Raw genomic sequence first — 15,085 nt, 5'->3', positions numbered from 1 at the left:
TAAAAAATTAAATAACTCTCATACCCGAATCCATATTCAGATCTTCACCAAAATTGAATCTATTTGTCCTCGTCAGACACCCAACCGGTCCACCAAGTTTTGTCCAAATCCGTCGACAACTTTTTGAGATATCTTGCTATGTATCGTTTTTGGCCCGATCTCCCAATGGTGAAGAATCACTTAAAAATTCTAGTAGCCGAATCCGATTCCGGATCTTCACCCAACTCGAATCATTTCGTCATTGTAACATATGCTACATCTCTGCCAAATTTCGTCCGAATCCGCCCACAACTCTGAGATATCCTGTTCACAAACGGATAAACAGACAAACATACAGGGGTGAAAACATATAACCTCCATCCACCTTTGGTGGCGGAGGTAATAAAGTGCCCCTAGTTATTTGGAATGTTTGTTCAATGTTCTTTTTTTTTTACTGTCTGTGCTGATTGAACTACCATGGCTACCACCCTCGTGGTGCCCAGCCAACTAGTTGCTCGGAAACCGTGCAAGTTTTGATCCAAAGCTGTGGCGTCATACTTGAGCCGATACGTATCGTTAGCATAAGCACATGAGGGGAAGGTAATTCCAAAACGAATTGGCGCAATCCCTTTTTGCAAATTTTCAGTTAACGTACATCGTATGTTAACCATGTCTTTTTATGGCCTTGGAGCTCGAGTGTGTTTTGGAAGACAACGGAGATTGCCATCCGATGCTGGAACAATCCACACGCGTGGAACCTCAGGGTCACGCAAGTTCATGAAACGCGAGCATGGCGGAGGATTGTGAAGGCCTTTTGTTGGAAGCTGGAAAGAAAGAAACTGTAAATGCTTTGGGTTGCTGCTGATTTGTACTTGGCATTTCGCTTGACTTGTCTGACCAATCGGCTGTTGTCGTGGTTAACTTTTCCGGGGGAAGAAAAATCCTGGTTGAAGTCCTTTAGCACAGTTTTTTGGTCGGTAACCAAACACTGCAAAGCGAATGCCTGTTGAAGATGTGGAGTTGAAGCGTGAGCTATTTTGATGCCATTGGAGACCTCCCAAAATACCTTGCATGTGGCATTGGTCTTTCAGGCAAGTGGTAATCTGGGAAACGCCGTAAACAGAAATACATATGGCTTGAGGTTGAGACTCTCTGTTTGGATTTCTTAACACTGGCAACTGCTCGAAAACAGCTTCTGAGCCCACTGGCATGATGAGCACACTGGCATGATGAGCACACTGGCACTTCTGAGCCAACTGGCATGATGAGCACACTGGCATGATGAGCACACTGGCACTTCTGAGCCAACTGGCATGATGAGCACACTGGCACTGCTGAGCCAACTGGCATGATGAGCACACTGGCATGATGAGCACACTGGCACTTCTGAGCCAACTAGCGTGATGAGCCACTGGCATGATGAGCCCACTGGCACTTCTGAGCCAACTGGCATGATGAGCCCACTGGCACTTCTGAGCCAACTGGCATGATGAGCACACTGGCACTTCTGAGCCAACTGGCATGATGAGCACACTGGCACTTCTGAGCCAACTGGCATGATGAGCACACTGGCATGTAGAGCCCACTGACACTTCTGAGCCAACTAGCGTGATGAGCCCACTGGCATGATGAGCCCACTGGCACTTCTGAGCCAACTGGCGTGATGTAAACAGTCATAACAAGGTAGAAGTTCGATGAGACAGCGTTGGGAGGGACAATGTGTACACCTGTAGCTGTAGGCGGTGGCATACAACTGGTTCATGTGTTCCTCCATAATGGTTGACCCCTCTACCTCGGTTCTCAAATATGTAAAGTCCTTGGTCTCATTCGCACATCTTGCTCTTTCTTGAACGTTCTTCCTTTCCTCAGGTATTTCTGTACGCTACTGCCCAAACCTAATGGTAGGATGCGTGTTCAGGCGAGTTATACCTCAGTGACGCTCACTGCCTCCTTGCTTGCCACCGGAACCATCGTGGCACTACTCACAGCGTTGGGCACCGATTACTGGCTTCTTGCTTCATCTGCATGTCCGAACAGCCCTACCCTGTCACAAGATGGCACAAGTCCAGTAAGTCTCCATACTCTCTTCCTCCTTTACTTCATATTCAGATTTGTAGCCGATTGACTGGCACTGGGTTACATTGATGCTGTTTGGACGTCATATATGTATCTCTCTCCATCTTTCTCTCCATCTCTCTCTCCATCTCTCTCTCCATCTCTCTCTCTCCATCTTTCTCTCCATCTCTCTCTCTCCATCTCTCTCTCCATCTCTCTCTCGATCTCTCTCTCCATCTTTCTCTCCATCTTTCTCTCCATCTTTCTCTTCATCTTTCTCTCCATCTCTCTCTCCATCTCTCTCTCCATCTTTCTCTCCATCTCTCTCTCTCCATCTCTCTCTCCATCTCTCTCTCCATCTCTCTCTCCATCTTTCTCTCCATCTCTCTCTCCATCTCTCTCTCCATCTCTCTCTCCATCTCTCTCTCTCCATCTCTCTCTCCATCTCTCTCTCCATCTCTCTCTCCATCTCTCTCTCCATCTCTCTCTCCATCTTTCTCTCCATCTCTCTTTCCATCTCTCTCTCCATCTCTCTCTCCATCTTTCTCTCCATCTCTCTCTCTCCATCTCTCTCTCCATCTCTCTCTCCATCTTTCTCTCCATCTCTCTCTCTCCATCTCTCTCTCCATCTCTCTCTCGATCTCTCTCTCCATCTTTCTCTCCATCTCTCTCCCCATCTCTCTCCCCATCTCTCTCTCCATCTCTCTCTCCATCTCTCTCCCCATCTCTCTCTCCATCTTTCTCTCCATCTCTCTCTCCATCTCTCTCTCCATCTTTCTCTCCATCTCTCTCTCCATCTCTCTCTCCATCTCTCTCTCCATCTCTCTCTCCATCTCTCTCTCCATCTCTCTCTCCATCTCTCTCTCCATCTCTCTCTCCATCTCTCTCCCCATCTCTCTCTCCATCTTTCTCTCCATCTCTCTCTCCATCTCTCTCTCCATCTCTCTCTCCATCTCTCTCTCCATCTTTCTCTCCATCTCTCTCTCCATCTCTCTCTCCATCTCTCTCTCCATCTTTCTCTCCATCTCTCTCTCCATCTCTCTCCCCATCTCTCTCTCCATCTCTCTCTCCATCTCTCTCTCCATCTCTCTCCCCATCTCTTTCTCCATCTCTTTCTCCATCTCTCTCTCCATCTTTCTCTCCATCTTTCTCTCCATCTCTCTCTCCATCTCTCTCTCCATCTCTCTCTCCATCTCTCTCTCCATCTCTCTCCCCATCTCTCTCTCCATCTCTCTCTCCATCTCTCTCTCCATCTCTCTCTCCATCTCTCTCTCCATCTCTCTCTCCATCTCTCTCTCCATGTCTCTCTCCATCTTTCTCTCCATCTCTCTCGATCTTGAGGTCTTGTACAGTGTACAACCTTGAGGCTTTGTTTTTCTCTCAGCGGTCCGTCGTTTGTGCTCCAATAACTTTCGTTCTCTGCTTTTCCCAGTCTTTTCACCCCATAGCCTACTTCCTTGTGTAAATCTCAACTAAAAAAAACAAAAAAAACAAAAAAAAAAACATTTCCTTCTCTGTTCTTATTCTTTGTTCTCATTCGTTTATTCGTTCTTATTCGTTCGTTCGTTCTTCGACCACGTGTTTCTCCCCCATTTCCCCAGATAGTTTTCACTGTTATTAACCTTACAATGTTTACACTTTCCCCTCAAGTTCTGTATTCCGTTGTATATTATAACACCTTTTTCTTCTTCGTCTTTAAAAGGCTGCTTTCAACTTGCTCACCAAATCTATTCATCCCAAAAAAAAATTCCATCTCTTCTAGTGCCTTTTTTCTACATTCCCTATACTCTCCTGCACTCCATCCTCCATCCAGCGTCCTAAAACGTATTTTTGACTCGAAGGTCACAAGAAACTCATTTTGCAATAAATGTTCGTTTCCCATTAATCGTACACTTTCTAAAATCCAATATCACCCCTCCCCTCCAAATCCTCCCCATAACCCCTCCCCTCCAAATCTTCCCCATCACCCTTCCCCTCCAAATCTTCCCCATCACCCATCCCTTTCAAATCTTTCCCCTTTCCCCTCCCTTCCTAATCCTCCCCATCACCCATCCCTTTCAAATCTCCCCCCTTGCCCCCTCCCTCCTAAACTACCCCCTCACCCCTCCCCTCCAAGACTCCCCTCACCCCTCCCTTCCTAGACTCCTCCCTCACCCCTCTCCTCCAAATCTCCCCCATATCCCATCCCTTTCAAATACCTCCCCTTGTCCCTTCCCTCCTAAACTCCCCCCTCGCCCCTCCCCTTCAAATCTCCCCACCCTCATTTCTTCTCAATTTCCCCCCTCTCACTCCCCCCCCTCAAAGCGTCCTCCCCGCTTCTTCCCCCTTCCAACTCTCACCTCCATCTCCCCCAACCTTCTGCCTCGCTCTTCCCCCTCCTCAAATAACACCTCATTGTGCCTCACCCAATCACCATCAAACCTTTTGTCCGCCCCATCCTTCCCTTTCTCCGAGCTATTCTGAAATCTCTGACGCACCTTCAACAGCTCTCCCTACCTCTTCCACCTCTTCCACATCTTACCCTACCCCTCCTCCCCCCTGTTCTGTATCCGATGCTCCCCCTTCCTCTTCATTAACGGTATGGACCTCAAACATCCGAAGCCTTCGTTCAAACTTAACTGATCTCTCCATACAGGTTGCTTCTGTCAAACCAGACGTGATCTGCTTAACAGAAACTTTCCTCCTTCATGATGTCTCTGATTCCTTAGTATCTCTCCCGGGTTACTCCCTCCTCCGGTATGATAGACCTGACCCTCGTCCTGGAGGTGGGGTTGCTATCTTTATCAAAAACTCTCTTCCTCACTTGCCCTGCACTGCCCTCTCTCCACCTCACCTCCAGCAATACCTCTGGCTACGGCTTCGCCTTCACTCCCACCTCTTGTTCATATGTGTGTTGTACCGTCCACCAAACAGTGATGACTCCATCGACATCTCGCTGTCTGATAATACGGACCAACTTCTATCTACTCATCCCAACTCTCTCTCCCTCATATGTGGTGATTTCAATTGTCACCATGCCAGTTGGCTGGGTGTGGGTACCTCTCTCACCAGCCATGGCTCCTCAGCAAAGGACTTCTGCGACTCACTGGGACTGACACAATCTGTCAATTTCCCGACCCGGATCTCAGTCAACGGAGCATCTTCTCTTCTGGACTTGGTTATGACTAACTTCCCTGAAAATGTCTGCTGCTCTTCTTCTGCTCCAATCGGATCATCTGATCATGTGCTTGTTAAAGTGGACATCTCTCTGACCATTCTCAGGGAGCCTGCTCAGCGTCGACGAGTCTGGCATTTCACTCAGGCCAACTGGCATGGTCTTCAAGCAGCCATCAATCATCTGGACTGGTCTCCCATCTCTACCACCTCTGACATCAATTCATCCTGGGAATTCTTCCAAAGTAAATTGCTCTCTCTCATGCACAGATTTATCCCATCTCGTCTTCAGTTGTCATACCCTTCCTCCCGTCCATGGTACACGGAATCTTGTGGTGAGGCTGTTGCCCAGAAACGACTTGCCTTCGTCTCCTGGAAAGCAAATCCAACGGAAGGAAATCTTATTTCCTTTCACAAAGCCAGAAACAAGTGTGTGTCCACCCTCAGGAAAGCCAGGAAACAATATCTCTCCGTTCTCAAGACCGAACTCTCTTATCTGTCTCCCTCTTCCAAATCCTGGTGGCATCTGGTCAAATCTGTTTGTGGTGTTTGTTCCCCCTCCATCCCCTCCCTTACCTCAAACGGCTACACAGCTGACTCCGCACGTGGAAAAGCTAAATGCCTCAACTCTGTGTGTGCCTCTAAATCTTGTGTCCCAAACCCATCCCTCTCTGTACCCACCATCATACCCAGTCGTACCCAGCTGCTCCTGGACTCCATGTCCTTTCCTCCTGACAAGGTGGAAAGGTTTCTGTCAAACCTCGACTCTGATTCTGCAACTGGACCTGACGGCATCAGCCCACGGGTCCTAAAATCCTGTTCTTCTGCTCTTTCACTCCCTCTCTCTGTTCTCTTCACCCTCTCTTTTGCTCAAGGTCAACTGCCATCTGCTTGGAAATCAGTCAACATCACCGCTTTGCACAAAAAAGGTGCAAAAACAGATCCGAGCAACTACAGACCAATCAGCCTTCTCCCAATTATCAGCAAAGTCATGGAATCCATCATTGCTCCGGTTATGAAATCTTTCCTCTTCTCCAATGGCTTGATTTCTGATCATCAATTTGGTTTCAGACCAGGTCACTCTACTCTGGACATGCTGCTTCTGCTGTCTCAACAATGGATGGAGGTCCTCAATGCCAAACAGGAAATTAGAGCTGTCTCCCTCGACATATCACGTGCCTTCGATACGGTCTGGCACCCCGCTCTTTTTTTTTTTTTTTTTTTTTTTTTTTGTATACTGAATCGAGGCTCGTGAAAGAGCTAACATTTACTTCACAAACAAATCAACCAGACAAACAAAATATAAGTTTGAGGGGGGGCCTTCGTTCTGCTCACCAAACTCTCCTCCTTTGGTATCCATGGAAATCTCCACGCATGGCTGGTGGACTTCCTCTCTAGTCGTAGTCAACGTGTGGCCCTGAATGGGTTTCTCTCATCTCCTCTTCCTGTTCAGGCTGGAGTTCCCCAAGGCAGTGTTCTGGGCCCTGTGCTTTTTCTGGTCTTCATCAATGATCTCTCTGACTCTCTTGAAAATCCTCTCTATCTCTTTGCTGATGACTCCACTCTCTGCCGCTCCATTTCTCATCCGTCAGATCGGCAGGCTGCAGCCTCCTCACTCTCTGCAGACCTGGACAAAATCACAGACTGGGCAAACAAGTGGAACATGTCTTTCAATCCTGACAAATCTCACACTCTTACGGTGTCTCTCCGAAAAAACCGACTGGACAACCCTCCCATCTACTTTCTGAATAATCCTCTCCAAGAAGTTCTGTCACTCAAGCTTTTGGGTCTCACTATCTGCCATGATCTTTCCTGGGAAAACCACATTTCCAAGCTGGCCTCCAAAGCCAGTCGCCGACTGGGCATCCTCCGTCGTGCAAAGTCCTTCCTTGGCAAACCTGAGCTCCTCACCACTTACAAGGCTTTCATCCGCAGCTCAATGGAGTACTGCTCTCCCCTCTGGGCTGGTGCTCCTGCCTCACACCTAGCTCGTCTTCACGCTGTTGAAAGCAAAGCGTTCAGAATCATTGGAATCTCCTGCGATGACGCTATCTCCGAGGGCCTTTCACTTAATCACCGCAGGCAGGTTGGTGGTCTTTCCGTCTTCTACCGACTCCTCTCCGGCCTTGCTCCCCCAGCTCCCTCTGGGCTCTGTCCCCCAAATATTCCTGCAGGTCGCACAAGATCTGCCTGCAACCCTCTTATGGTTAAACTGCCAAAATCAAGACTCTCTGCTCACCTTCACTCCTTCATTCCTCTTTTCTCCCGCCTCTGGAACAAACTCCCTCACTCTCTTCAATCCCACTCCACCCTACAGGTCTTTAAAACGGCTGTTCACCACCATCTCTTATCTTCCCCAATCCAAAACCTTGATCTTTTCTACCCCCGCTAATTTCACCCCAAATCCACTTTTTTGAGGTGACTTTTGACTTCTTTCCTGGAAGTCCTTGGTGTCCTTGCGTTTTATACCTATCCTGCCTCCCCCCAGGCCCTCTCCCTCCAAAAACATCTCCCGATGTCCCTGCTCTCAAATGTTGTGTTTGTGTGCTTCCTCCCCTTTTCTTCCCATCTTGTCGACCGCTCCCCTTGTTATATACTTTGTTTGCTTGTTTGTTTGATTTGTTTGTTTGATAAATGTTAGCTCTTTCACGAGCCTCGACTCTGTACACAAAAAAAAAAAAAAATCTCTCTCTCCATCTTTCTCTCCATCTTTCTCTCCATCTCTCTCTCTCTCTCTCTCTCTCTCTCTCTCTCTCCATCTCTCTCTCTCCATCTCTCTCTCTCCATCTCTCTCTCTCTCCATCTCTCTCTCCATCTCTCTCTCTCCATCTCTCTCTCTCCATCTCTCTATCTCTCTCCATCTCTCTCTCTCCATCTCTCTCTCTCTCCATCTCTCTCTCTCTCCATCTCTCTCTCTCCATCTCTCTCTCTCTCTCCATCTCTCTCTCTCTCCATCTCTCTCTCTCTCCATCTCTCTCCCTCTCTCCATCTCTCTCTCTCCATCTCTCTCTCTCTCTCCATCTCTCTCTCTCCATCTCTCTCTCTCTCCATCTCTCTCTCTCCATCTCTCTCTCTCCATCTCTCTCTCTCTCTCTCTCTCTCCATCTCTCTCTCTCTCTCTCTCTCTCCATCTCTCCATCTCTCTCTCTCTCCATCTCTCTCTCTCCATCTCTCTCTCTCTCTCCATCTCTCTCTCCATCTCTCTCTCTCTCTCCATCTCTCTCTCTCCATCTCTCTCTCTCCATCTCTCTCTCTCCATCTCTCTCTCTCCATCTCTCTCTCTCTCCATCTCTCTCTCTCTCCATCTCTCTCTCTCTCTCTCTCTCCATCTCTCTCTCTCTCCATCTCTCTCTCTCTCCATCTCTCTCTCTCTCCATCTCTCTCTCTCTCCATCTCTCTCCCTCTCTCCATCTCTCTCTCTCTCTCCATCTCTCTCTCTCTCTCCATCTCTCTCTCTCCATCTCTCTCTCTCCATCTCTCTCTCTCTCCATCTCTCTCTCTCCATCTCTCTCTCTCTCCATCTCTCTCTCTCCATCTCTCTCTCTCCATCTCTCTCTCTCTCTCCATCTCTCCATCTCTCTCTCTCTCTCTCCATCTCTCTCTCTCCATCTCTCTCTCTCCATCTCTCTCTCTCCATCTCTCTCTCTCCATCTCTCTCTCTCTCCATCTCTCTCTCTCGCGCCCCCTGCTGGTCGTTGGTGAGTCGTGCGTGGGTGTGGCAATCATGGCTGCTGTGTGTGAGGAGCTGTGAGTACGGTGCTGTGTTGGTGGTCTTTCCTATCCTCCTTTCACTCCATTTGTGTCCCTGTACGAGTTTGTGAAGGTTTCTCCGAGTTTCCCTTCTGCTCTTGAGACAAGAGAGGGAGAGAGAGACAGCACGGTAACGGTTAGCCACCTGTATTAAATTATAACGTGGGTTGGTTATATCGTGCCGATTATTTATTTATTTATTTATTTACTTATTTAACTAATTTTGATTTGTTTGGTCAGTTTATTGCATTGTTACCGTTTAGTTTGTTTAGTTTATTGCCGATAAATGGCTAATAGGAATAGTCAAAGGACTGCTGATCGTGTTAGTGATGAGGTGTTATCGCGTAAGCACGGGCTGTGCCTTGTTCCGCCGGAAGACGTGCAAATGGACGAGGTTCTACTTGCAATCGGGGAGTTGATCGGGGTAAATAACATTCGTGCTGCGTCTCGAATGAACCACAAAGTGGTGGTTTTCGTGTCACAAGTTAGCCTTGCAGACATCGTGGTGCAAAACGGGTTAACGTTGGGGAATGACCAATTTGTCCCGGTATCGTCCATGGACACGCCGGCGGTTAAAGTTATTGTAAGTAACGTTCCGCCCTTTCTGAGGAATGAAGAAATCCTACGAAAACTAGGGGAGCATGGGACTGTCGTCTCACGAATTATCACGGTCCCCCTACGAACCAGGAACGGAAGGCTGAAGCATGTAGAGTCGTTTAGACGTTTTTGTTTCGTCGTACTAAAGGATGAGGCAAAACAGCTGAACATATCTATAAATTTTAAAATAGGAGATCATGATTACCGGATCTTTGCAGCTACTGAGACCTTGATTTGCTATACATGTGGGGCATACGGACACACTCGGCAGTATTGTCCTGATGTGAGGAAGAGTTATGCCACAGCAGCTGGGGCAGCCCCCCCCCCACCCCCCCCACCTGTAAATGACTCGAACGACCCTGTAGATGAGCCAGGTGTCGAAAAAAGGTCAACACCGGAATACGAGGGTGCGGGTGACAGTGGTGCTGGTGGAGAAGCCCATACGGTAGTGGAGCAACCATATGTGGAGGAGAGGCTGCAACCTCAAGAACAAAGGGACTTCGAGGAGGTGAAGCTGATGGAGACCGAGTCGAGGAGAAACTTGAAACGCTCTCTTGCGAGCGATGAGAATGGAGGAAAAGGAAACAAAATGGTTCTCGTGCAGGAAGATGGTAATACAGACCAACCTGATGACCATGAGCAAAATGGTAATGCAATAGATAGAGATGCGAATCTGCCCATTGCACAGGATGAAGAGAATCTAAGCATTACCGAGTGTGTCACCGTGTGTGATGATGGACACCCTGCACCATGCGACGAGCAGTTAAGGACCCCCATCTCAACGGAAGATGATGAGAAAGAGATCGATAAGTCGGTGGCAGACAACAACGATGGGGTAGTTGGTGCCATGCAGACGCAACAAAAATACCATGGTGACAATGACACAGATGAGGTGCCAGTACCTGACACACCACTGGGTGAGAGTGGGGGCGAGGCTGATGAGGAAGGATGCAGTCTTGCTGCCCTGAGTGAGTCTCAGAAGGAGCAGGTGAGGCAAGCAGAGGTGACAAAAGGGAAGGTCATTGATTTCTTAAACGCAACGTTTAGACAACGTCACGTTGTAATTAGAGATCACTTCCCTGATGTTCAAGCTTTCATTAAAGTTTCGAAACCTCTTTTACAGAAAAATGACCCCATGCTCTCAGAGCCTCAATTTCAACGTCTTCGCAAAGCAGTAACAAAGGCGAACAAAGAATTGCAGGCAGACGGTGAGCTACCACCTTAGAATGACAATGCGAGAAATACATATTGCCTCCCTGAACATCAATGGGGGATGTGCCCCCTTACGGAAAATTCAAGCAATCCAGGCAATGGAGAGGGTAAAAGCAGATGTCATTCTATTGCAAGAGACCCATGCCACAAACAATTTGGCAGCTGAATGGTGTAAACTTTTTAAAGGGCAATGGTGGCTGAGTGGGGTTTCCACACCCAAGGCTGGTGTTGCCATCGCCTTAAGTCCCAGGCTTCCCACTCAGAGTGTTATTTATAGGGAGGTCTATAAGGCACATTTGATAGCGGTGGAGTTCTACTGCAATACACAAAAGCTTATTATAGTAAATGTGTATGCACCAAGTGAACCTATAGAAAGAAGAACATTCTTTTCCACACTGCGGGACTTTGTAGAGGGACTGGATCCAGCTGCTCTCACCTGTATCGCAGGGGACTTTAACTGTACAATTGATCCTTCAGTTGACAGGAATGGACATGAACCCCACGGCGCTTCTGCAAAGGTGTTAGTGAGCCTCATCAAGAACTATTGTTTTGAGGATGTGTGGAGGTTGCAGCATCCAACTTCACGGGCCTACACATGGTGCAGATGTCGTGATGGCGTCATATCAAGGGCAAGGCTGGACAGGATCTATATCAATAAGCCAATGCTGAATGTGGTGTCCACTACCCAAATACTCCCAAGAGGGTTTTCAGATCATAATTTAGTGGCAATGTCCTTTAAATTACCCCTGACATCAGGAGGTAGCGCATACTGGTCACTCAATACTCGGTTGTTAAGTGATAAGAAATTTAAAGATGCCTTCCGAACCGTGTGGGGGAAAATTCGGTCATCTAAGCTTGAGCATGCCAACCTTCGCATATGGTGGGACCTTGCAAAGTGTCAAGTTAAAACGTTTTGTCAACAGTATAGTCTGTTTACTACTAAAATGCAAAGTCTCTCAATTGACTCATTAAAGGCCGAAATTGCAGAATTGGAACAGAATCGTAATGGGGCTGGGAAAGATTTTGGATATGATCAGTTGCTATGGACAAAAAGGTCATTACTGACCGAAATGGTGAGGCAGCGGGCAATGGGTACCTTGGTGCGTATGAGGATGAGCTACTTGACTTTGGATATGCCAAATAAGGACTTCTTTAGCTTGGAGAATTCGGTGAAAAACTCGCAGCAAATTCATAAGCTCTGTACTGCTAATGGGTCAACGGTTACCTCCCAACTGGAGATTAAAGCGGCCTTGAAAGCATTTTACTCTGACCTGTATTCTGCCCAGAGTATCAACAGTGAGGCGATACAGGAGCTGATTGCTGGGCTCCCAGAAGTCGAGGAGGACAAGCAGCACACACTGGAATCGTCAATTTCACCTGATGAACTTGAAGCAGCCACGCGAGGCTTGAAAGATGGTAAAGCCTCGGGGATTGACGGGCTGCCTGGAGAGTTTTATAAGACATTTTGGAATCTTGTGGGACCGGATCTGCTTGAAGTCCTTGACGAAAGCCTTCGTGCTGGAGAACTTCCTCTGTCCTGTAGAAGGGCGGTCGTATGCCTTTTGCCGAAGCCTGGGAACATTCAACTCATTGAGAACTGGCGACCTGTCTCCTTACTGTGTACTGACTACAAAATCTTGTCTAAAGTATTAGCGAATCGGCTGAAAGAGGTGGTCAGCTCTGTCATACAGCCGGATCAAACCTACTGTGTTCCTGGACGGTCCATGCATGATAACCTGTTTCTGGTAAGAGATATTATTTCCTGTAAAAAGTATGTGCCTGCCAGTTTTGGGTTATTGTTTCTGGATCAAACAAAGGCTTTTGATCGTGTTGATCATGCATACTTGTTTTCGGTTCTTAAGGGGATGGGTTTTGGTGAAACCTTCACAGCATATGTTAAACTGTTATATACAAACACTTTCTGTATGTTGAAAGTAAATAATAACTTATGCTCCCCCTTTCCCTTTCGACGGGGTATCCGCCAAGGCTGTCCTCTCTCGGGACTGTTGTACACAATCGCCCTTGAACCACTTTTGGCATCCTTCAGGAAGCGATTGCCTCAGGATATGGGGGTAGAGGGGTTAAAATTTGTCGTAACAGCTTATGCTGATGATGTTTGTGTTTTACTTAAAGGCCCGGGCAGTGTAGCTGCAGTACAGCAGTGCTTAAAAGACTTCTCTGCAGCCTCCTCTGGTGAAGTAAACTGGAGTAAAAGTGTAGCCTTGTGGTGTAGTTCAGGTAACCCCTCAGTCATATCACCACCATCACTCCCACAAAATCTGGTATGGAAAACAGACGGGGTCAAATATCTTGGAGTTTATCTTGGAAACCATGAAATGGAAATGAGGAATTGGGAAGGAGGTGTGGAACAAATCACATATCGTTTAAAATCATGGAAAGGACTACTGCGGTCTCTTTCATACAGAGGCCGCGCTCTTGTTATCAATAACCTGATTGCAGCGAGATTGTGGCATAAAGTCATTACCCTGCAGCCACCCAAGGAGCTGATCCCGGCCATCCAGAGGAAGCTGATAGACTTTTTTTGGAGCGGCTACCACTGGCTGCGGCCCAGTATACTGTACCACCCTCGGAAGGAGGGGGGCCAAGGAGTCATTGATGTCTCTGGGCGGATTATGGCTTTTCGCCTGCAGTCTGTGCAGAGACTACTGTATGCGGAGGAGCTGCCCTGGCGCCCATTTGCACATTTTCTATTACAACAGGCTGGTGGAATGAACTATGATCGGCACCTTCTCTTGGTGGACCTTGATTGTGTCAGCAGTGCTTCACTTCCCGCTTTTTATCGGAGTTTGCTGGATGCATGGAAAGGCCTTGAGGTTAAACGTTGTCTTGAGGCATATAATTGTCGTAATTTCCTCCAAGAGCCTCTGTTCTATAACAGCTTTTTCCCATGTATTCCTCGTAGCCATGCTTTAATTCAAAAATTCATTAAAGGAGGCGTAAGCAAAGTGAGTGATCTAAGGGATGCATCTGGAACCAAGTGGAGGTCTGCTGGGGTGGTGGCGACAGGTGTTTGTGTAGCATCTGTTCGAGTTGTTCAACAAATCAAACAGGTAGTCGTAAAAAAATTCAGGCAGCTAAACATTGGCTGGGAAGGTGCCGGAATTGTCGAAGATCTTCGACTATCTTTTCCCGAAATCAAGGTGCTGCCCTCTGTCCAGTCCAATGATGATGGGTTTCCCTCCCCCTTTCACTTAGTAACTAAGGCTGGTGTCCTTAAACTCGTGAGGGGGAAAGAAGTCTCATCCCTGTCTGGAGCGATGCGTGTGGCCTTGTGGTCAGAACGGTTAGGGCCGGGGTTTCCCTCTACTCCACTGTGGCATAATATGTTTGTTCCACCCATCTATGGGTTCTTAGCGGATATCCAATGGAGGCTAACACATTGGGCTCTCCCCTCAAACACTTTTATCCACCATCTTAATGCCTCGGTGCCTGTAAATTGTCCCTTCTGCGAACAGGAGGAGGATCTTTTTCATGCATATGTCCAGTGCAGGAGGTTAGCACCTCTACTTTCTGTGATTGCACACCTTTCTTATAAATTATCCTTCACTTTTACCGTGCATATGTTTATCTTTGGTGTACCCTTTACCTCCTCTTGTGAAAATGCTGGTGCCTTGATGAATTTCCTGATTGCCATTGCAAAATATGCAATTTATAAGTCAAGGAAAATTAAGATTGACAAATGTTATGGCGATGACGTCATTCCAATATTTAAAGGGCTGGTGTCAGCAAGATTAAGGCTAGAATTTGATCACCATATGAGCAACGGGAATATTGAATTTTTTGAATGGAAATGGTGCACTCACGAGGCCTTGTGTGTGGTTCAGGACTCGGAACTCGTCATGATGTTTTAAGAATTGCATCAAGAATGTGATGCTTTGGTGTTGTTGTACCTTTTTTTTCTCTGCTCCTGCTTGTAAATACCCTTGCGGTATAGGTTGACATCCTTGTGTATTTTGTGGAAATAAACGGTGTTCAAAATTCAAAATTCTCTCCATCTCTCTCTCTCTCTCCATCTCTCTCTCCATCTCTCTCTCTCTCTCCATCTCTCTCTCTCTCTCTCCATCTCTCTCTCTCTCCATCTCTCTCTCTCTCTCCATCTCTCTCTCTCCATCTCTCTCTCTCTCCATCTCTCTCTCTCCATCTCTCTCTCTTAATCTCTCTCTCTCCATCTCTCTCTCCATCTCCATCTCTCTCTCTCTCTCTCCATCTCTCTCTCTCTCTCTCCATCTCTCTCTCTCTCTCCATCTCTCTCTCTCTCTCTCTCCATCTCTCTCTCTCTCTCTCTCCATCTCTCTCTCTCCATCTCTCTCTCTCCATC

At 47.4% G+C, this 15,085-nt stretch overlaps 1 protein-coding gene across 1 annotated transcript in view; it reads left to right on the top strand.

The window, feature by feature from the left end:
• LOC137423587 (transmembrane protein 182-like) overlaps window positions 1-15,085 on the top strand; it is a 55,857-nt gene that overhangs the window by 5,133 nt on the left and 35,639 nt on the right. The window contains exon 2 of the mRNA XM_068110891.2: window positions 1,849-2,047. Coding sequence (XP_067966992.1) covers window positions 1,886-2,047 — 162 coding nt within the window. The 5' untranslated portion in view covers window positions 1,849-1,885. The remainder of the gene's footprint in view (window positions 1-1,848; window positions 2,048-15,085) is intronic.

This window comes from Myxine glutinosa, chromosome 3, assembly GCF_964187855.1.
Source record: "Myxine glutinosa chromosome 3, kmMyxGlut1.1, whole genome shotgun sequence".
NCBI classification, from domain to species: Eukaryota; Metazoa; Chordata; class Myxini; order Myxiniformes; family Myxinidae; genus Myxine; species Myxine glutinosa.
The sequence above is the reverse complement of the archived record's forward strand: the minus strand, read 5'-3'. Positions and strand labels throughout refer to the sequence as shown.